General features: G+C 39.3%; 2 protein-coding genes across 2 annotated transcripts in view; both read right to left on the reverse strand.

The window, feature by feature from the left end:
• Nucleotides 1-1,797: 1,797 nt before the first annotated feature.
• grem2a (gremlin 2, DAN family BMP antagonist a) lies at nucleotides 1,798-2,491 on the reverse strand. The gene has a single exon (XM_037686144.1). It carries the CDS (start codon nucleotides 2,489-2,491, stop codon nucleotides 1,913-1,915), a length of 579 nt encoding a protein of 192 aa, XP_037542072.1. The 3' UTR covers nucleotides 1,798-1,912.
• An 8,087-nt stretch (nucleotides 2,492-10,578) lies between these two features.
• The window catches only part of rgs7a (regulator of G protein signaling 7a), a 67,431-nt gene continuing 53,971 nt past the window's right edge, over nucleotides 10,579-24,038 (reverse strand). The window contains exons 6-18 of the mRNA XM_037679743.1: nucleotides 23,837-23,888; nucleotides 22,325-22,389; nucleotides 22,117-22,193; nucleotides 20,664-20,745; nucleotides 19,783-19,857; nucleotides 19,589-19,687; nucleotides 19,274-19,335; nucleotides 18,753-18,863; nucleotides 18,527-18,652; nucleotides 15,426-15,612; nucleotides 14,068-14,157; nucleotides 13,220-13,256; nucleotides 10,579-10,650 (exon numbers count right to left, since the gene is read on the reverse strand). Coding sequence (XP_037535671.1) covers nucleotides 13,236-13,256; nucleotides 14,068-14,157; nucleotides 15,426-15,612; nucleotides 18,527-18,652; nucleotides 18,753-18,863; nucleotides 19,274-19,335; nucleotides 19,589-19,687; nucleotides 19,783-19,857; nucleotides 20,664-20,745; nucleotides 22,117-22,193; nucleotides 22,325-22,389; nucleotides 23,837-23,888 — 1,047 coding nt within the window. The 3' untranslated portion in view covers nucleotides 10,579-10,650; nucleotides 13,220-13,235. The remainder of the gene's footprint in view (nucleotides 10,651-13,219; nucleotides 13,257-14,067; nucleotides 14,158-15,425; nucleotides 15,613-18,526; nucleotides 18,653-18,752; nucleotides 18,864-19,273; nucleotides 19,336-19,588; nucleotides 19,688-19,782; nucleotides 19,858-20,663; nucleotides 20,746-22,116; nucleotides 22,194-22,324; nucleotides 22,390-23,836; nucleotides 23,889-24,038) is intronic.

The following is a 24,038-nucleotide window of genomic DNA, read 5'->3' on the forward strand; positions in this document are numbered from 1 at the left end:
AATCATGGCCAAGCCTGTTGCACAAGCACAATCTAACATGGCTCACCAGTAAATTTAAAGGTTATTTTGTCTTCACTGTTGTTTGCTTTTTATACATATATTGAAAATGATTAATGAGCTGAGCTCTTTTGTTCTCAGTCACACACCTTTAAATGAAACTCTGCAACCAAACAAATACATTTTCAGAAGAGATTTTATTCAGATGTTCACAGAACATTTACTTTTTTTAATCAAAACTTTATCAGCATCAGTTTTATAAGCTGTGTATTTTATTTTAATGCAGTCCCCACCCCCACCCCCACACACACACTTTTTTTTTTCCAGACAATGAGAACACATCTTATTTACATGATCTTTAAGTGTAAGAAGCACAACATTTAACACTTTTCTAGAGCAGGTATGGTGCCTTACAGAACAATTTCATGGAAATGCTGTAGAACAGGGCTTATTATGACACCACTGCAATTGTAATGAAATGATGCACGTTAAAAAGACAAAAGTTTCATACAAAAGTTGGTTGGGTTTACTTTTAAAAGTTTCACTGTGTTTTAAACTTGGTGATAATTCAAATGTTTTGCACCTTTTTATAGCCTTTTTCCACCCCAAAAATGTGTATTTACATGGTGTGAACTGATAACTTCCTTCTGTTGTACTTGGCAGTATTTTTGATATTTTATTGTGAGTTAAATCTTTTTCTACAGGCAAAAAAAACGAAACAAAAAAAAACAAAAAACCTTTCCTGCTGCATTACTTTGAATTTCTATCTTATAAAGAAGCAATAGATTTTATTCATGTGCAATAAGTGTTTTGAATAAATACCCATGTCCACAGAGAACTATTTATTGAATAAAGTTATTTAACTAAAACAACAAAACTGTCATTGCTGATTGTCTTGTCTGCTTGTGATACATGCACTTTAAACACTTTATATGAAATAAATTTAATATATTTAAACATAATTACACACAAGCATAAAATAAAACTTGTATATATATATATAGCTTTGCACCACTATTATAAATGCTGCAGTATGTTTTTTTTTTTTAATCTAGCTAATAAATGGCAAATGGTTGACTTAAAGCCAAGTGGATACCAATGGTCTTTGCAGTGTAGCTTCATGAACTCTCATCCTAATCAAAACCATTGAAGTTAATGGATACAATACTTGTAAAATATGGTACAAACAACTGGGCAAGTTTTGTCATTCTCAAACATCTGTGTTAAAAAGAATAAAGCACATTAACATTTTCATAGTGGTTGCATTGTTCATAAATGTTTTTAAACACTTGACAGCAGTCATGTTCAGTGTTCCTGTTTTGTAGCCTGTGGCCAGGCTGTGTTTTAATCCCTTTGTGTAGATGTGAAATATCAGGCAGAGTGAAGTTGCTCATTAAGCCCAAAGACCGATTTATTGGCATCACTTCTTTTTAGCTGCACAGACATGACGGCTCGGCTTCATGTTTCTAATTAAGATAGTGGTAATCCTTTGTATTACACGGTTTATTTATTTTTGTAATGTAGGACAAAACATTTGTACAAGAGTAAATGGTAAATGGACTGTATATAGCACCTTTCTATCTTATCAAGATACTCAAAGCGCTTTACACTACAATCTGTGCCCTCATTTACCCATTCATACAGCACTTGCGCCTTTACGAAGACTAATCGGTGTTTTATCACATTCATACACCGATGGGACACACATCGGAGGCAATGAGAGGTTCTGTGTCTTGCCCAGGGACACTTCAACATGTGACTGCTGGTAGAATCAAACTCCCAACTCTCCCATTGAAGGACGACTGTTCTAACCACTCAGCCACAGCTGCCCAAGAGTGTACTGAATAGTTCTGCTTGAATTCATTCCTTGCTTTTGCAAGTCCCCTGGAAGAGCTCAAGACCTTAATGCCCTCCTTCACAGCTTCCCAAGACCACTTACATCTACAGACATACAGCGGCACTGTTTGACCCTTTGCACCTTGCGGTATCTGAAGGGGGGCTGCAGGTCTGGGCAGTCTAATTGCACCGTGAGCTGGGTGATGCGGTGCGGCCTGCAGAAAGAGCAGGACTGAAAGGGCTCCTGGACTTTGTTGTGGCTTTTTCTTCCAGTGCCTGAAGCCTGACCTCGATTCTGTCCGTGGCCTGAGCTGGGACCCATGTGGCGCGGGATATAGAAGGAGTTGCATTGGCCATAGCAAAAACGGTTGACCACAGTGCGGCTGCGGCACCCATCTTCGCTGATTGTCTGACGCAGTGGTTGGGTCTTGCACCAGTCTCTGCGAAGGTAACGGCGCTCCGTCACAACTAAGGCTTCTCGGCTGGAAGACAGGACCTCTGGCTTTTGCTGCAATAGTCTTTGGTGGTGGTCCACAGACAGGTTTCCTTTTGTCTTGTATGGGGAGGGTATGGAGCCCTGAGGACGGGGCTTTTTGGTTTCTGCGGTCATGCAGAGAAACCCAGCAAGTATGACGGGGATAGTTATTCTCCACAGCATTCTGAAAAAAGAAACAAAAGATTATTATGTGTAATATCAAAAAAATAATTTATTACAATTCTAAAATCTAAGGTTCTGTTACAACAAAGGTTATGAGAATACTCTCCTCAAACATTCCAATAACTGGGAATGCTGCAATTGTGTGATTACCATTCATTTTGAACCACCTTTGCAGTCCAGCCCTCCAGGCATCATTGAGTAAATGAATCCATCACCAGGGCCCTCATTTGTCAGCATCTCTGTGTCATTACTTCTATTTGCTTTACTCTCAGCTACGCAATTCTTACAAAAATAAACAAAACCTCACCATCAAAGGATGTATTTAAGCACCCATAACGAGAAGGGGAAGTTGATTTTATTGGTCCCGTCGCTGAGTAAAATAATTAGGCCTTTGCTTACTTTACTCATGAACTATGCCGCAGATATGTAAACAGGCATTAGAGCAGCCCATCTGCATGTTATTAGGGGAAGAGTTGAGGAATTGTACAGTTCCCTCTGGGAGTCCACTCTTCTACTCTTTGGTGATATACTGTGGAGAAACCTGAACTGAGAGTGACCCTTAGTGTCCATAAATGCCATTCTGTATCACGCTCGTATCAGATCTGGAGAAGTGATCGCTCTGCCATTCAGGATGGAGTATCCGCCTGAGTGCATGCTGTCAGTGTTTGGGCCAGCACATTTTTGACCGTCACTCAAGCATCTTTTCAGCAGATGTTGCTCTTGAAAAGCATTGCATGATATCAAGTCAGAAATTCTGATGGGGAACCAAACTGCCTCAAGGCCATTGGCTGCTACTACTCACAGATACTTCTTTGCTGTGCAAATTTCTATAGTTGCCTTTCTCTCCCCCCCCCCCCCCCCCCCCCCCCCAAGCCTTGGACTTGTGACTCACTCTGACATGGAACAAATTACTTGATAGTAATCCACTTTGTTCGCAGTGTTTTGTTGTTTGTTTGTTTGTATTGCCCTTGATCTTAGGCCATGGCAGTTCTGTCAAAGCTGCAGGAGCACGCAAATAGTTCTGTCAATGTCCTGGCTGTGCTCACCATAAGCTACACAACAGCTGTTTGTCCATCTTTTAGAGATAATGTACAAAAGTAGTCTCTTTTTCTAGAGTACTACACCCACACACTCACCATGAAGCCAAAAGACACTTGCTGCCTCCTTCTGCATTAGGAAGTCATGACCTTCCTTCATCCTCCAGTGATCTACAGTACCTTTCGTATACAGCACAGTCTCATTTGTCTTCCGCAGTACTGTCTTATTCTGTGTTGACAGTAAGTTTAACTGCATGAACTTCTGGCCCACAGTGTGCAAGCTCTCAATGTTTGTGCACTTTTTTCCCCCCTTTCTGTTCTCTGTCCCATTACACTGCAAAGCTTTCTACACACACTTGGAAACAACAAACGAAATGACTGTGTACATAAAGTAGGATGAATACCCCATTCAGATGCTGAGCTTCCTATGTACCCCAAACTCGGCCTAAAAACAATACAGTGGTGTCTATGGCAAGCTATACTCAGTAATCTCTGCAGCAAAACAAACAGAGGTTTTGGGGTAAGAATTCTGAGACTTTTGGGGAGCTCTAAAGTGGATGGGTGGGTGGTTAGTGGTTGGGGAAAAACGATAAAATGAAGGGAGTTGAAGAGATGATGGGGGTCTGGGACGGATGACCTACTCAGAAATGAAACCAACACCGCCTGGGCTTCTTGGACAGTCTGGGCCCACCTCCCACAACTGCATATCTGTCTACAAGCTGCTTGACTTTTATTTTATCTTGACACTAATCACCACACAGTCCCTGAGACGGAAGGAGACTGTGGTTTTGTGTGTTAATGCTGAGACAAAACTGCATTGGACCTTTCTGTCTGCTGAGGACTAATATTGTCCACAAACACAGCTTTATGTTGTACCAGAACCACAAATTCTTTGGATTTGCTTCACTGAACTGTGGCAGACCTTGGTTCCCAAATTAAACCCCCTAATGAAATTACAAATACCAGAAACAAATACTAAAAAGACTGCTGAGCTAGACACAAGCCTCCTTGAACACAGCTATTATCAGTGGGAACTTTCCATGTTTTATTTTATTATTATTAACTTTTTTTTTAGAATTACATGAGATTGCCTTGGTAATGTTTGTGTCTGGATAACAATGAGCCTCTTTTTTTTCTCCCTCCAATTAATTATGGTCGCCAGCGTGGCTGCGAAACGTGTTCATATTTCAAGTATTTGGCCGTAAAGTGATTGAATAAAGACATTCTCTCTCTTTTTTTTTTTTTTTTTTTTAGGTCTTCCAAATTTGTACACGCAGATGTATTTCCACCAAACCACGTGTAACGTCTTCCCAGCATGTCTTCAAAGGCAGGTTAAAACAAACAAAACATGATGCCTCAATTACTGGTGCGTCAGAAAGTCTCACACAGAGACTGCTAAGTGCAGTTAATTACAGTAAAACTGCATTTAATTCACCGTGCAGCGCAAACCTCAATCACTCACGGACAGCCACACACACACACACTCATGAACAAATGTTCACACACATCAATGTGTAACCACATGTGTGCCGTCTCCCTCGCTCTCTCTCTCACACAAACACACAGACTCACATACACAGGATGTACAGTATGGAAAAAGGAGAGGTAAATGAAATGTCTTCACTCTAAGCCAATTACACAAAAAGGAACCATGTCATTATCCGTGTTTGCGGAGTGTATTTTCCCAAACTACACTTGGCTTTTGGCTCATTGACAGGTAGTGGTTGGGGGGGGGGGGGGGGGGTTCTTTAAGGGGGTGAGGGGCTTTGCTATATAAATGTATCTAATGCCAGCATTGCCAGAAGGCTGCTTAAGGCACTTTAGGCAGCCATTTGTCACCACAATTCATCTTAACAATGACTCTAAACCAGATATAATAAGTACTGACAGCTACTTTATTTCAGCGCCATAAAGTGCTTCAGTAGAGGATGATAACCAATTAGAGGTGTTATGATCGTTCAGGTGTTCCCTTTGCAGATGAAGATGACAATTACCACCTCCTTCTGTTTGCAGGTTTTTGGCTTCGTTTCCTCCTATTACACTTCTAAAGTCATTAAATTCACATTTGGTAACAGCTCTTTCCCCACATCTTAAATACTTTTAACAAAACTTTAATTGGGATGTATTTTTCATGCCATCTGCAATACTCCCATACAAGCTCTCTGTTAGAATCCGCCTCAGTGTTTGCCTACAAGACGTGAGATCGATGCGCCAACAAGCTCCTGCTTGCTACAGGGTTTAAAATTAGTTTTTTCAAGACCTATTTTATTCATATTGTAAATGTTGCCACAAGTAGGCATATTTAAGATTTATGCATGTTTGTTAGGGAGCCATTTGACGCACTAACTTGTATTAACGTATACAAACATTGTATTTTTTGGACTATAAGGCGCACTTAAAATCCTTAAATTTTCTCAAAAGTCAGCAGTGAACCTTATAATCAGGTGCACCTTATGTATTAATTCTGGTTGTGGTAACATTCTCAAACTAATTGTATGTGGTTATTGTGAATGAGTTGAATAAAGTTTGACTTATCCGACTGCTTTGTTTCACTTAATGCGCCTTATAGTCCGAAAAATACAGTATAAATGTAACTGTTCTGCCTGTTGGGGCTTCCTATATTTTTAGGTTGCTGAAGAAACGACAGGGTGTCTATGAGCTAAATCCCCTTTGACATCAGAACAGACTGTACAAGGTGGTGCAGTCACCGGAGCTGTAAGCAGGATCAGAAGGCGAACCCCTCACCGTTCAACGCACACATACCACAGAAGCACACACACAAAAAATGTTCACACACCAACCTGGACAAACATTACCATAGATGTGTAACGTTAGACAAAATGAACACTCGTATAACTTTACACCTGTTCAAATGAGCTGAGAGGTTTTGGTTTCTTTTAGAACATGCAGAAGACAATTTAGCTGTGATCATCTCCTTGTTTTTTTTTTTTGTTTGTTTTTTTTTGGTGTGTTTACTGGAAAAGCTCAACAGACTTTTAATCTCACCAAGAGGATCACTACAACCCTCCGTCATCACTCTCTAATTCTCTCACTCATAACACTAATTATCTGTAACCTCCAGCCACTAATTATAGTAATTCAGTTATTTAGGACACCTTACCTTGAAGGAATTTATTTTTTTACAATGGGTGGCCCTAGTTGGAGTCGAACCATTTCTCTTGGCAGAAATATAGAATAGTTGTAGAACTACCCCCCCCCCCCCCCCCCCCCCCAAAAAAAAGTATGTGGTTCTGTACTGAGTCACTGGGTCTCACATTCACATGGGATATGTCAAATCAGCACTCGGTGTGACGTTTTTTTATAGTTGATCAGAAAGATGAAATGCAGCTCAAAATGTTTTCTCTTGCACTTTAAGCTGAACATCTGCAACGCTTGTGTCCTATTTAAAATGCTCTCGCTTTAAATAACAGTAATTAAAGTTGCATGCAAATGTGTTCATCATAAAGTTTTACAACGGTTTATTTAAAATAAAGCGGCATGCAGCAGACAGCTAAAACTTGTCTCTTAAACATTTAAACCAATTTTCTTTGTGTACAAGTTAAATAAGTGGGTCCAGAATGAAAACAAAAACGACTAAGTTTATGTACCTCTCACCAGTGTACAGCAAGGCTGTATTGCGTTGAGGATGGAGGTCAAAGGAGGTTGTCCACGTTCAGTGGTCCTTGTGTCCGCTTCCAGGTTTTGGTTTCCATGGCAACATAATCTGTAGTATCCTCAGGCTTGTTCTGGAGTCTCTTTTTGATGCTAAATATTGTAAAAATATGTAAATATATATATATATATTGAAGGACCTGCTCAGTTTCACATCCTCCTGACCTTGTATCTTCTCTTCGTTTTGCTCTACCTTTATTGCTTTCTTTTAAAGTTTCTAGTTGAAGAGAAACGGCTCCAGATTAGTCACAGTAAGCTCAAATCGTGGTTCTGAGGAGACTGTCTGCAGGCTGTCTTTGAGTCACTGCAAAGCCTGCCTTAGTTTGAATCCCTGCCACCCCACCTCCTTCCTCAAAACTGGGAGGGTTATTTCTTATTGGTCGTGGTCACTGTGGGAATCAGACAAAATTTCTGTTTTCATTTATATACGTCTCTGTGTATGTCTACCTTTGTCTGTCAGTTTTTACTTTCATGTCCTGCTACACCAAGTTTTTTATGACACTCAAAATTATTTAAAAAAGCAATAATGAGCCACATAAAGTAAAAAAAAGAAGACCCCACGTTGTGTCAACTCCTAGCAAACCTAGGTGTATGTTTTATTGTATATTTGTATATGGCTGTAATACAGTGCTAAATATTTCAGAATCTATTTAAAATTTGATCAAACTTTTCCTTTTTTAATTGGTGTTGATAAAGATGTCCAGGATTTTTCAGGTTATTTTCTTCGGACTTTACTGCTTTTTCACTCTTTCAGTCCAGTTCTTAAACATTTCCATCTCCATCTTTTACCCCTTACCTGTAGTCAGGTTGTAGATTCAACAGACGCAGGAGAGAAACCCGTACACACATAACAACACTCTCCCAGGTCAGAGAAGATGCACAACTCTCCAATGAGATCTGAGTTTTCCATGAGGTCTTCCCAGTGGGACATGCTCGGGAAAACCTCCAAATGAATGCATCCAGGTGACATCTTAATCAGATGCTCAAACTCCTTATGATGTGAAGGAGCAGCGCCCTACTCCCATCTATAAGGCTGAGCTCAGCCACGACGGAAGCTCAGTTCAGCTGCTTGTATCCAGGATCTTGTGTTTTCGGCCACAATGACAAATTTCATGGCCTGTCGATCCATCTCCCACTGCTCAGATTTCAATAATGCAGCTTTAGGCCTGATGCCAAGTCATTTTCACACCCATCAGGAATTTCATCCACATGACCGGATTAGACTCTAACGAACCCCTATTGTGAGGAGTGATCGGGCAATCTGCATATGTATCTACCTCAGATTCATAACTCGAACCCCACACTCTCTGTTCTTTGAATCGAGAAAGCTCCTCGGATGAGAAGAGCAAGTCTTCTGTTACGAAATAAAGTCCAGTTGTTGTTGCCTTGAACTTTTTTGAATTTGTGCAGTCTATACTTAACATGTATAATATGTGCGACAACATGAGGACAACAAAAGGATGTTTAAACTTAAATAATTATCAGCAGCAGTATCTAAGTTTTTTCTTTACGAAGCTGGAAAACTGTTGTTTTTGGTAATTTTCATGCATTCAACTAAAACAATGGGAACAAACTGAATCTTATTGCCAAACTGCTTCTTACCTAAAGATCTGATGCTAAATGGGTTTGTTGCCATGTGTACACCACACTGGTTCATCCCTTGAGTTTAGGAGACTGTTATGTGCCTGAATTATCCATATGTCTGAGTTGAACAGACAAAACATAATAAAAAGTCATCTAAAATGGGTTAGGAGCTGGACTAAAAATGAGTTAAAAATGCCAAAGGCCAGAGAAAACTGTTGAAAGACTCGGAAAGCCTGGATTTAAAGTCTGCCTTCTTGATTGCAAAGTATAATATAAAGAAATGACAAATGACTCAAGACTTCTGCACAGCACAAAATGCAAGTATCTTCTTTTCACTGTTTTAACTGAGCAATTCCACATTTCCACCCCCATTTTCAGAAATAATAGGACACTTGGCCACCAAAAACAACAAAAGTGGAGACAATGAACAAACAACGGCCTTCTGCAAACTTCCCGTTGGCACTGAAACCACATCACATTAAAAACATGACCTCCAATCCATAAATCATCATACGCATGTACCCAGACGTTCTGAGTGCATGCTTTGAAAAATGCCACAGTTCAAATTCCTTGATGGAACCGAGACAAAGATGTTTGTCTGTTTGTGGTTCTCACTGAACTGACTGCTGGGCACAGACACTGAAAACACAGACGGTCACTTCTTCCATCAAAGAGCTGAAACATCAACAGACCCTGCAAAACATCAGAGGGCTCAAATCTGAACAATAACCCTCTCAGTGGGCCTGAAGATGATGACACTTTTGCATGACAAAGTTACATTTATCTAAATTTTGCTGAACTTTGAGGTTCTAGATTTTTTTGTCATTGAGAAATAAGTCATCGCTCTCTGCTGGTCGAAGGTAAAAGTGCACAGTTTGAAAATTCCTCCTTAAATGTGCAGCATCTCTCATTTCAAATTCAATTCAAAAATACTTTATTAATCCCAAAGGGAAATTATTTGTTGTTGTAACAAATAATAACAAATGTATGGGCCAGTGAAGAACCGACATCGATTATCAGGAGATATACGTGGAGACAGAATGAAAAATAAAACAAGCTCAGGCCTTGGTAACAGATAGAGGATCAACTTTAATAATACAAGTAAGTAAAAGTGTATTTAAATATGGTATAAAAATAAATGCACGAGAGAATAACAAAGAATTGTGTTCTACATAAGACAGGAGACAACTTTTTTTTTTGTTGTAAATTTGGACTTTACAGGTGCAATGACAACCATATGTGCTAATTATTTTTAGTGCAATAAAATAATGAAAAGCAAACTAGATGCACAATAAATAATCAGAATTGTAATATATATGTATATATATCTTGTATATTCATTCGGCACAACACTTCCCTTAGCGCAACAAATTATCTGTGACCTCATGTAAAGCGATGGGATTGGGTTATCGGTTTGAGCTGTCATTCTACGTTTTTTTTTTTTTGTTCTGTTTTCTTATTTCTCTCTGACATCATTGATTTCAGCTGGAAGTGAGAGAAAAGGCTCCGACCGAGCAGTTTCAATGGAAAGAACTGGATCACTGGATTTGACCTTCTTCTTTTACCCCGTCTCACTGTCCTCACAAGTCCAGCAGTGCCTTCTTTCTGAAAATACTGGCATACTATCTGTTCTGAAAGAAGAGAGAGAGAGAGAAGCAGGGGCGCTCTCTCCGTGGACATGCAACTTCCTGTGGACGACAGATGAACAGGCGGATCGGCTGATCTGGCTGAGCCAAGAGCAGGTGACGGACAAGGATGATGAAGAGATGAGATGGTCCCATTCTGAATGTCCCAGAGAGAGGGAAGCCATTGGTTCAAAGATGACGGCACACAACTTGTCAATCTCTTGTCTGCCAGTGGTCCCTCCTGTGCTCGAGAAGACAGAGATTTTAAATGTTAAAAAAAAAATGTCTTTAGAGGTTTTGACTTTTTCCTTTAAGATGTTTCTGTCAAACAGCAGTGCAAAGTTTGCCAAGATACATGTTTATTTAATTCACTTGGTTTATGGTACATAAAAAAAAGAAGCTCATCATGGTTAGGCTGATAATATTTCAAAATACCATTTAATTATGTGTAACTTCTTTGGCTGCACTTTTTATGCATACAATTTTTTTTTTTAAAGGAGTGATTGTTTTTCTCTTTGTCTTTGTCCTCACTTATTTAATTTTTTCCATTTTATGTAATTATTTTGCATTTTGTGGTTCTCGTTCTGTTTAATTGTTCTTGGTGGAGCTTTTATTTTGTTGAAACACTTTATTTTAGTTGTTCACTGCTTTGTTTCAATTTGGCTCTATCTACACAACTTTAGATCTTTTGTGAAGAAGAAAAAAAAATCACATTCCAAAACAACTTTTAAAATCTACATTTATGGTGTATCCATGTAGTCAGGAGATACAGAACGAAGCTGCTTATTTTGCGCATACATGATCACTTTTTGCCCTAGAAACCTACATAAAGATTTATTTAATTTTATGCTACTTTTTCCAGCATCTGTCTTGTTTCATCTTAATTCTGTCACCGTTAATAATTAAAAGTGACCTAAAATTGTTAACAACTGAGAAAAAAAAAACCATCAATGGTATTTAAAAAACTAACAAAACAACAAAGACAGAGAGAAAACATAAAATGTGTGTGTGGCTTCATCTAGCTTTTTGTTCCACCTGGTTCTCATCTGGTAATTAGATTTCCTGCATAATATCAGTCATTACACTCAGTGGAACTGCTGCTTCTCTTGGCCATTTTTATTGGTATACCTTTTATAAAATTTACATATATTTAAGCTCTTTAACGTGCCTTCAAACACTCCACCTGCATTTGGCTTCACCAGCTGACACCTCCACTTTGACTCTAAGAAGTATGATTCTTTAAAACAACAGATTCACCATTAAACCTAAAATATAATGATGCTTATTTGTGTAAAATGTACATTTAGCATCTACTAAACAGACAAATTTACATGATGCTGGAATGAGGCATGGTTCAAATTTAATGCAGCAGACCATTAACAGTTACTAATTAATGCTCATGTTCAAAGTCAGTATTTTGTGATGCATTGTGGTCTAGATATATTCATGCCTACTTCCAGTTCTTAAAAATACACTTAGTCCAGGGGTGCTCACAGTTTTTCAGCATGCAGCTACCTTTAAAATGACCAAGTCAAAGTGATCTAACTACTGTAAGGCCCTGTTTACACAAGAACAACGTCTGGAAATGTTAAGTGGAATTTTTTTGCAATGTTTATTGGAGATAGTAAACAAAAAATGAGCAGGTTTACACAAAAACAGTAGTTTCCATGTCAGTCGGGTTGCCAGATAAGAAATTACGAACTATAGTACTGTGGCTTTAAAATGATAATAATTTGACCTAAACTGTCAAATGTGCTGAGTGAAGATATTTTAAGATGAGGTGTGTGTTGTGTTTGGTGAGCATGTACACAAAAAAGGAGGTGGTAAATGAGACATTTTAAATTTATCTGGCAACCCTGACGCAGGACTCAACTGCATTCATTGTGCATGCAGCGTCTGCATGTTTACGTCCAAACTGGTGAATACACTAACGTCTCTTTGGACCCTGGATTTTATTAGTTTTGCTCCTACAAGCTGAAAAAAGGGTGAGTAGCACAAAAACACTCCACTCTCTGCCATTTATTATAACTGTTGTTAGTACAGAAAAACTTGATCACAGCCGCTTGCAGTGCGCATGTGGGACTTTACACTTGAGGAGGATTTTGCAACACAGCGTGTGTGTGTGTGTGTGCGGGGGGGTTCCGTAATGACGGTTGTTGTAGTATAAATGAGCGGCCGAAATGCAGCAGAAAGGCTGCAGTTTCACGTCGTGGGCTTCAATTAAATGACAAATTTCATAGTGAGGATGCTGACGTCTATTTATATTTTAATGCCATGCAATCTACTCATAATGACTCTTTGAACAACCGATAGATTGCGATCAATGTACTGGGAACCCCTGACTTAGTCTAAACTGTGTTCATGTCTACCCGTGTTTCAACTGTGCTCTGCAGTCATTCTGATATCCAACAACATTGCCTGTTGAGGACATTTCACTAGTGAATATAAATAAACAGTAAAACTAATTTACAAATATGTTTGCATATATAAGCCAGTAAAAAAACAAGTGTAAAGGACCACCGAGGAGTTTGAACGTTGAACAAAGTTAGACACGTATTTCAGCAGGACTTGCGACCCGTCCAGGGTGTACCCCGCCCCTCGCACAGTGATTACTGGACATGGGCACCAGCGACCCGTGACCCAAAATGGAAGAAGCGGATAAAAGATAATAGATGGATGGATGGATGTATTTGAGCATGTGGTGCCATATTTGTAAAATGATCAATACTGAGTGGACATTGCACAAAATCTGCCACAGTTAGCAGCATTAATGATGGTGATAACTTATGAGATTTAACATCAGACATTACCTGAAAGCAAGAGGCTTCAGAACAAATTCTTACTTTTCTGTGAAAAAACAAAAAGAGACATTATATGTAGTTGAGCTGATCAGAAAAAAACGCATATAAAAACATTTTATTGTTTAAAATATCTAAATATATTACTGATTTATTCATTGCCAGAATAACAAGTTGTAGGAAAGTGTGGGTGGTGTGAGACAGAGTAGGTTTTAGACACGTAATCACACTAAAGGAAATCAGAAGTTGTCATGTTATGACTATGGAGGACGAAATGTGACAAAATGAAATAAATAAATGCATAATACATACATAACAATTAAATGTATCATTTAATTATTAAATACATAATTAAATAATTAAATATACAATTAAATTATTAATATTTTAATTGTGTATTTAATAATTTAATTGTATATTTATTGATGTATTTAATAATTTAATTTTTTATTTAATTATTTTATGATTTGTTTAATAATTAAATGATTCATTTCATTATTGTGCTTTAATTTATTTCATTTGGTCACATTCTGTCCTCTGTATATGACAGCCCCTGTGTTTTCTTTTTTTACTGGAATTTCCTTGTGTGTCCTGATTGGTTGTTGCAGTTCACACCTGAAAAAATGCCATCTTTTCAATCTTTGCTATTTCTGTCATTAGTTTGCTTTAAATGTGCTTTGGTTTGACCTGTTACACCTCAATTTTCAGGAATTACTTACACATTTTAGATCAGTTTATTTTTGCAAGACCCATTTTGACTAATTGGCTAATTACAAATGATCCATTACAGGGCTGCACACACACCCATGCACTGCCATCTATTTAAAATGTTTATTTTGTGCTTTGTTTCAGGAGCTCACCTTCTTTTTGGCCTGTAATAGCTCCTGGTAGGCACTGGAACGAATGAAACGACTATAAGAATCACTCTTCATCAGTTTGTAGATGTGTTCCTGTTGTGGAAACAAGGTGTGAAAATGAGGGATGAAAGCACCAGACACAGCTCAAACAGTGCTTTGAATAGAAATCAGGAAGTGCAATATTCTGCAGGTACAGCAGACGGTTGTGAGACATGAACTACCACCAGCAGGTGTGCAGCTGTTTTTTGCAGCTGCAAGTAGCCGTTGTAAGAAAAGTAAGCCAAACTTTTTCTTCATTGATCTTTTAGTTGCACAAAACCAACATCAGATTTATTGTACAGTAGTCCCTTGATACTTCGTGGTTCGACCTTTGCGAACTCGCTCTTTCGTGTTTTTTCAAAGTAAGATTGTACGCGACAAAAAATAAAATAAAATAAAAATAAAAGATTGTGCACCACACACGATTGTCAACTTCAATACTGTATTATTCACGTAATTGGGACAGTATGGGATACAGTAAAAACTTTACGAAAAAAAATACTTCAGACAGGTGCCGCCATTTTGTAGTTTTCTCTCAACTCTGTATCATCAGTCAAAAAAGAACTACATTACCCAGAAGTCAACCGTGCACTACCCAGAAGCCAAAGTTGCTTTCTGCTGAACTGGAGGGAAAGTTTTGATCGAATCCAAAACAGTTTGGTTCTTATTCATAGTGACTTCAGCGCTCAGTGGATGCAGAGAACCGTACGGAACCGACAGGGAATTGGACCAGAACCGGACTTTCAGCCTCAGCGGTTAATCTGAGTGTTGCTTGCCGGCCCATGAGGCCTCTCGAGGTGTTGCTTGGAGGTCCGGTGTTTTCTCCAAAGTTCACCGGGACTTTGTTCATCGAAGTTGGACTCAATCGGGACCATTGTGTGGTTTTGTGCTGGCTCTTCGAAGGTCCGGCTCTCTCTAAAGCATCTTGGTGCTCAATGGCTGCAGAGAGCTGATCGAACCGGACCGGAACCGAGCTGCTGTATTCTGCAGAACTGGTGAGTAAAAAGGCGTTCCTTGCTCAACTTAAAATTTTAAGTTAAGCGAATAAACATTCTCCAGTTATCTTGATTAATAAACTTTTGCTTTAGCTGATTTAAATGTATTAGTTGACTGAACTGTTTTGGTTTGTTGTTTCGACTCAGAAATCTATGTAAATTTAACGTAAGTGTTAAATAAAATAAAAACAACTAAATGAAATGAAATTTGCGGGTTTTCACTTCTTGCGGGGGAAGTGACGGTGGGGGTGGTGGTCCGGAACGTAACCCCCACGATAAACGAGGGACTACTGTATCTGTATAATTTGCTCCTGGATAAAGACTCGCCTGTGCATCCTCAAATGCGTAGCGTCCGGGATCTTTGACATTCTGGGTGGTTTTGTCGTAGCTCTTGGAGTCGACGTTTATGGCACTGGGCGCCCCGGGGGCCAGAAACTCCAGCCAGATTTCCTGAACGCGGGTCGGTACTTCTCTGATGGGACGCTTCTTTAGCTCCTGGACGGCAAGCCAGAACCTAAATTCCAACAGTTAGAACATTAATGTGCTTCTTAACGCAATACTCCTGGATTAAAACAAAAACTACTGTAGCTGATGGAAACATTATGTAAATCACATATTTCTGTATCTGAACTTTATCCACTGATTATTCAACAGGAAATGGATCATATTTTTCAAAATCTGCACTGACATCCAATCTGATCTGTGCTGGCAGAGCTTTAAACATCACAGGATCTTAGTGGTAGTGTAGATCTTAGTGTAGTTTAGCATGAGCGTCTGCATAAAATAAAAATAAAAAGACCTAAATCTCTGCAGGTAAAATATGTCTTATGTAAAATAACCTTGCTCATGAAAATCTCACACATTACAGTGCACACTGATAATTAAGCTTCACCCGAGAGGTGTCTCTTCTTGATTCTTGACACTTTTGCAAAACTGCTTTAACTAGATGAATTTAAAAACAAATCATAGGAGGTACATAACAATAAACACCTGCATTTGTCTTGCTGAACATGCTATTTTTGGAGTAGATGTTGAAATGTTGGAGATTTTACCCAAAGCTTTAAGCAGAGACAGTTCAAACTCGTACCATCAGAGGGAGCACCAGAGACATTTATTATTATGTACCTTTGATGGAGTTTGTTACCATGAGTACATAGATTGTCTTTTTATTTCTAACAGTTGTACATATATATATATATATATATATATATACGCGTTTATACAGTAATATCCATCCATTCATTATCTTTGCACACCTCTTCCTTTCTGGGTCATGGGGGTCACGGGTACCCATATCCAGCAGTCAACATGAGAGGCGGGGGCACCCGGTCAATCACAGTGACACATAGAGACAAACAACCATTAACTGACTCATACCTAGGGACAATTTAGAGTTACCAATCAGACTAACATGCGTGTTTTTGGTCTGTGGGAGGAAACCGGAGTACCCGGAGAAAACCCACGCATGCACGAAGAGAACATGCAAACTCCACCCAGGCTGGGATTTGATCTGACGAACTTCTCGTTGAGAGGCAACAGCTCTACCAAATGTGCCACCGTGAGCTTCTAATGTCTCAAAGTTAAATCTCATCATTGGGACGAAGCAATGGCTGCAGGGATTTCTTTCATGGTTTTAACACCTGTAATTATGTGAGCAACTTGTCCGGTGATTAAAAACCAATTTAAGACAGATATTAATCAGTTCTCTCTTCGTCAGAGAATCTTTATTTTTTTTTCTCTCTCTTTTTTCTTTCTTTTTTTTTTCCTTTTTTTTTTTTCTCTTTTTTTCTTTCTTTTGTCAGAGAATCTGATTTCTTCACACCTAACACTATGGCCATGTGTAGTATATTTTTCTTAACATGTACATTGTATACATCTGTGACTATTTTACTTTTATGTGTGCGAGTTAAAAAGTATGGAATACTTTTAGTCACTTCAAGGTGTATGAGCACTTTATTTGATCTTAGTAAGCAGTTTTTTTGTCTTGTGCTTCATTGGAACACAATTTTATTCAACAGCATATTTGTAGCCTCTTTTATACTCTCTTCTACAATAGACAATGTTTGATTTGTCAATTTTAAACCATACGACAAACAAGAGAAGAGATCACGGAAAGCTATAGAGATATGAAACAGCATTTTAAATCAGATTATACGCACATAATATATGCCATGGGGAAATCTGTCTTAAGCTACAAGCACTGTGTCAAGTAACACAATTCATCATTGAATCAATTGTGAAAATATAAAACAGAATTAAATTTTAATCGAATGTAGCCATGGAAAATATATCTGTCTCATATTTCTTTATATATGATTTTTTTCCCGAAGTGGTAATAAAAATATTGTTACAGCTAATTTGATTACAAAACAGTACAGTAGTCCCTTGCTACTTCTCAGTTCGTTTATCGTGGACTTGCTCTATTGCGGTTTTTCAAAATAAGATTGGACTCGGCATGGAATTTTTATTTAAAATAAATTATTTTAAATTATTTAGCACCTGCTGCACCTTTGTGCAGCCCATACTGCAGGCTAAGCTCCCTCCTGCAGCTGACCAGCTGATCAACTGTGCAGAGCCGAGAAGTGGGCGTGGTCAAGAGCGTTTGCAGGTGGCTGAGAGCAGCGGAGGCAGGGAGCTGAAATTATGACATTCTGTGCTCTTTTAGAGCGTTTAGAGTTTAGAAACATTGTTTAGAATATTGCAAGAGTGTGGAAAGGGTTTAAAACGCCTTAATATATATAGCCTATATAGAGAAATACTAAAATAAACTACCATTTACTACTTGTACTACAATTCCTAATTTGTGGTTTTTCACTTATCGCGAGGCTTCAGGATACGGGTCCACCGCGATAAACGAGGGACTACTGTACAATATCTAACATTTGACATTCTACAGCTACATCTACCATAACTCTGATTAATTGTTCAGACTTGGAAATATGTACTTCCATGTTTTGTTTTCCGTTTGTTTAATGGTTTTGTCTCTTTTTTTTTCTTCTTTTGGTCAGTGTTTTACTAAAAAGGCACGCTAAATGTAACTTTAAACCTACAATAAATCCCAGGTTAATTCCTGAATGAGACCCTGCAGCCTCCTGACGGGACAGGACAAACTTCAATCACCACAGAAAGCTGTTTTTGTCCTAAATAATCAGAGCTGTTTCTGGGCACAGTGGTTAACAGGTGGTTTTAACATGTATGCTGATAGATACATCTTTGTTATTTATGATGTTTTAATAGTTATTTGATGTGTCGTGTTACTTGTACAACAGTTCCCTATATAAAATTTCAACAAGTTAAAAGAAATCACAACCTTAATTCTGCTTTATTTTTCTGATTATGAGACTTTTATTCCTAAGCATGGACTTAGCATGGATTTTTAACAAAGTTAATTTCTAACAAATTTCATGAATCATAACTCGTTTACATACCTGAGATTCTCAGAGCTGAATTCAGACTCAAGGAACTTGAGGAACTGCTCTCTCCCCACAGGGTCTTTGAGAACCTCATTGATGCCAAAAGCCCACCTCTTTACCCTCTGCTGGCCAGGTTCCTTACTGGAGGAGGGAACACGACTTCAGAATGTCACATAACCCACCCAGCTGTGATATTTTAATAATGCATTTATTCAAACATTCTTTAGTGGCATGCGTCCACCTGGCTTCGAGCTCCCAGACTGTGGTGTCATCTGAGATCCAGGGATTAGATGGGTCCGGAGGCGTGAGGAAGGGGTCATATTCAACATACTGCTCTGTGTAACCCAGCAAACTGTATTTTTTTTTAATGAAAACAACACATGAAATAAAACAATCTTTACTGAAGATGAAGACATTTAAAGTAGTTTTTTTTTTTTTTTTTGATGAGTTGGTTGTTTACTCATAAAATCTAACTGTCAAAACTCCTCAAACTGAAATGAAAGGCAAATGTTTTGACCTAGTTTTAGGATAGAAAGCTTATGCTTGAAAATGCTCGTTTTTTGGTGTAAAAAAACAAACAAACAAACTGACACTTCTAGTATTTTGCTGCATCAGTGCTGGCAAGAACTGAACATTTTGTCTGAATCCAAACATCCCTCAAGGTCACTAACGTTCCCAATTTCACATCATGTTAGGCCGTTAAACAGCTCAATAAGCAGATCGATGGCTAAACTCAATAAAGACACAAAGAACATCGCTCACCTCTCTGCCACCTTGGACATTTTCAGTCGATGTCTGTCTAATTGTAATTGCCAAAATGTGATCTGAAAAAAAAAGCAGCGGACAATAACCATTAAGTAAACTCCAATAATTAAAAGAAAATCTGGTCTGCAAATTTCATAACGCCTAATAAGATGTTTTTTTGTTTGCACGTGCATATACTGTACATATATTTATTTTGTACAACATTCACTCTGTTTTATATCATGCATATTTATCCACAACTTCGTTTTTATTAAAATGACCTAAAATTCTTGCGCTTGTCGATAAACCTTGACTGCCACCTGCTGGTCTAACCTGTTCCTGCAGTTCATCTTCTGTCGGCTGTTTGGCCTCTGGAGCGGGGGTGTGCGTCGGGCTGTGAGTACGTATATCATTCTGTAGCCCATACACTGACTAGGCCAGAAAAAAAATTGTAAGTAGATAGCCTTAAACCTTCAGTCAAAAATGTAACTTGCTGCCACCAACACAGATGTTTAAAAGAGGCATACCTTTCTCGTTTTGTGAGGATTTTTCATTCTGGAGGACTTCTTTATGTCAACTTCTGTTGTGTTCACGCATCCAGGCTGTGAAGAGAGGCGGAAAACTGTTCACAACTACGTGAATTTCAGCTCATCCAGTCAGCTGAGCATAGAGTCTTAGATGATGTGTCAGGTGCTGGCTAATTGAACAGCAAATGTGCCAGATCTTGAGGGGGAAAAAACTCAAACCAGCAGGAAATCAGAGCACAGATACGGGTTGATTGAACAAGTGGTCTTAATCTAGGTCTCATCCTGGAGAACAGAGCTAAGAAGCTTGACGGCGTCACTGTGAAATTTGAATTAATATTGATTATGTTGCTCCAAGGACGCATAAATTGAACTTGTTATTTTCCAATTAGCTGTCGAGCGTTTGGACGTGGGGAGAAACCGAGCAAAGAAAGCCCTTTAACCTTGGGGGGGGGAGGGGGCAGGGCTAAATGCTAATGCAAAGCAAGAGTTCAGGAACAAGGTAAAGAGCAGCACTGAAGCTCATGTGTTGTGACAGTTATTGATGTGGCATTTCATCAGAGGATGAGCACTGAGTTTGCCTTTCTGCCATTTAAATGTTACAGGTAGCATCTTTAGCTCATATATAAATCGTATAAACCATGGAGTTCTAGTGACTGCTCAAAGCATTATTTCTCTCACAAACAGCTTGATGCGCCCCTACTGAGAGTGAAATGTGTGGAATGGATAAAAATAACCCACCGTGTGTCAGTGCTTTACCACATGGAGAGCAGATACGGTCAGCGTTAACTTTTTTAACGCTATATTTTCTTTTACATAAAAGAAAAAGTTTGCGATAATATCAGTGATGATGTCAGAACAGCACAGACGGTTATTTCGCTCACCACTGGTCTGTGCACATCCCAGAATGCTCTTTCCTGACTGTCGAGAATTTTCCTCTCTATCTTGTCTCTTTTCTTGTCGACTCTGGAGATTAAAAACAAGTTAGAACTGTTCTATACAGCATGTGTCTAGATCTAGAATAAATTTACCCTAATGCATGTAAAATTTGCATTTCATCAGTGAAAATGTGTGTTGTTAGTTACGAAAAAGGAAAAGTAAAACACTAAATTTTCATGTGATAAAAACAAGATGACTCCTTTATAATGGAGTCATCAATGAGTGCGGGTGGTTCTTGTAGAAACTAGGGGTTGAATCGACTAATCGATTCTAGGATATCTCGCAAATTTTTAAATTTTAAACACCGTGCACCACTTCCGGTAGAGAATCCACCACTGTGCACCACCGCCGGTGGAGAATCAACCACTGTGCACGACCGCTAGTGGAGAATCCACCACTTTGCACCACTGCCCGTGAAGAATCCACCACTGCCAGTGGAGAACCCACCACTAGGCACCACCGCCAGTGGAGAATCCACCACCACGCACCACTGCTGGTGAAGAATCCACCACTGCCGGTCGAGAATCCAGCACTGTGCACCACTGCCGGTGAAGAATCCACCACTGCCGGTCGAGAATCCAGCACTGTGCGCCACTGCCAGTGAAGAATCCACCACCACGCACCACCGCCGGTGGAGAATCCACCACCGCGCACCACTGCCGGTGAAGAATCCACCACTGCGCGCCACTACCGGTGGAGAATCCACCACTGTGCACCACTGCCGGTGAAGAATCCACCACTGTGCACCACTGCCGGTGAAGAATCCACCACTGTGCACCACCGCCAGTGGAAAATCCACCACTGTGCACCACTGCCGGTGAAGAATCCACCACTGTGCACCACTGCCGGTGAAGAATCCATCACTGTGCACCAATGCCAGTGGAGAATCCACCACTACGCACCACCGCCAGTGAAGAATCCACCACCACGTACCACCGCCAATGAAGAATCCACCACCATGCACCACTGTCGGTGGAGAATCTACCACCACGCACCACTGCCGGTGGAGAATCCACCACTGCCACCACTGCCGCAGTGGTTTATTTAGTGAATTAAATAAAATAAAACTAACTTTTGCAGCTTAGTTGTTTTTGTATTGAACGCTTTTTGAATTCATCATGTCCTGGATGACTGAGAATCTTCACCAGCATACAGCTTAATAATAGTTTTGTTTTTCCTGTGACTTGTTTGCAGTATGATAAATGATAGGAGCATAAATATATGATCCTGATGTTTTGTTGTTCTATTTTTTGTAAATAATAAATTACTTTTTTTTGTGAATATGACATAGTCTTGAGTTCGTACGATGTCACATCGACTAGTTGACGTCGGCAATTTATCATGTTGAAGTCGACTTTTTAAAAAAATGTAGTTGTTCAACCCCTAGTAGAAACTTACTTTGCTTGTGCTTCTGCTTGCATAAAGATGAACTCCCATTTCCTAGCAAAAGCTCTCTGTAGCCTTGCTAAGCTCTCCTGTGAAGATAAAAAGTAAAACCAACTGTTTTTATTAAGGGAAAGTAGCCTTGTGAGGGATGCTAGCACATAAAAACAGAGCAGATGTGTGAAGTGGAAAATAGTAGGACACCAAAAAGACTTCTACTTACAGCTTCATAGTCCGCAAGCTCCAGACGTGCTTTGTTTTGCATTGTTCTTTTGCAGAGGTAAACAGCTGAGACACACACACACACACACACACACACACATAGACTGGTAATAAAGGGAGAACAGAATCTCAGGTTTGCTTTAACAGCCTTTAAGTGGCTCAGTGTTTATTCGTTTTAGTCCTCTCAACTGCAGAATTACACCGGCCTGCAAATCACAAAGGTCATTTATAGTGCGCGGTGTGGATGCATCTGGTGCGGCGGGCGCTCGTGCCTGACTTTTGATCTCTTCCTGTGCTATAATCGCCCCTTCATCTCTTTGTTAACTGACTGTAATGTGGGAGCTTCATTATGCTATTAGACTGTTTTCATTATGGGTCATCATTCACATGCTACATCTGCGATGCCCTGACTTCCACTAACGCTCACAGATTACTCCCACAGTGAGCTTTAGCCTTTTCCCTCTCCTGCAACAAATAAAAGACCTGCTAGGGGGAGGCGGTATTCCTAACCATTTGTGGCATTATAAAAGCTTTAACTCCACTCTGCTTGGCTGTAACAATGAAAAAGTCATCCCTGTTTCACCATTAAAATGCTTGGCCAACTGTGCACAGCAGAAAGATGCATACTGGCACATCTCTGCTTTCCTGTACAGTTACCAGGCTGCAGCGTTCAGGGATTAGAACTGAGCCAGACACGTATGACTAAGGCCTTTCATGTGAATCTATGAAATATAGCTGAACGTTAAAAATAACAAAGCGAGTTATTGCATGCTGTATGTGACTGAGGGCAAAATATTTCACCAGAAGTCTGCATCTATCTGCATTATCGTACGCCACTGAAGGCAAGAGGCTTTTAATGGTTTTGCCTTTGAATGTGTTCATTTTTTTCTGTAGCATTAGCAAAACATGTCATAAACTAGAGAGCAGATTATAATTCATATCTCAGAAAGTAATAATTGGATATATACTGTATGTACAACTGATTAACTTTTGGTGACAAATCCATTTAAGATGGCCGTCACAGGTAAAATGATGCCATTAACTATTGGGGTCCACAATATTTCAGTAAGCAAAATATCTCATGAACCAGTTGGTGGACTTGAATAAAGCTTTCTAAATGGATTCATATCTGCAACTGACTAACTTTTGGAGTTATCCCAATTCAAGTTGGCTACCACAACTTTACCTGAGTCTAGACAAAATGGCTACAACTCAGTCAATTTTACAGACATAGAGCTAAAATTTGAGGTAGTAGTAGCTGAGAGTCATCTTCAACACATTTTTGAGCAGTATCGCAGGTAATCTAATGAAAGATCTCACAACATTGCATGAGATTGTGCATAACACTATATATAAACTAAAACAGCTTTAACTATTAACATGAATCAAATTCTGGAATGACAAGTAAAGGACGATATGCATTCCTTCAAGGAATGCTAAGATTTATTTATTTTCAAATGTTCTATGCAATGAGAAAGTATATACTGGACGTGCAACAGAGCAGTGCTTTTACCATAGTCTGTGTTTTCAGGTTCCCAGCAGTTTGATGGCCAAAAGTATGGAGTCTGAAAGGACAATAGGTCATTAGGAGATAAAACTATAGTAAACCTCTCATCAAATACATCACACAATAAAGCACATGGTGCTTTAAATCAAAGTGTGCTGCAGCCACAGTGCAGCATCTGTCACAGCAAAGCACTTCCCTGCATAATGGG

Source organism: Nematolebias whitei, chromosome 1, assembly GCF_014905685.2.
Source record: "Nematolebias whitei isolate Nwh7 chromosome 1, NemWhi1, whole genome shotgun sequence".
Lineage (NCBI taxonomy): Eukaryota > Metazoa > Chordata > Actinopteri > Cyprinodontiformes > Rivulidae > Nematolebias > Nematolebias whitei.

Excerpts from the sequence above, each read along its gene's own strand:
- grem2a (XM_037686144.1), bottom strand. The coding sequence starts at position 2,491 with ATGCTGTGGAGAATAACTATCCCCGTCATACTTGCTGGGTTTCTCTGC.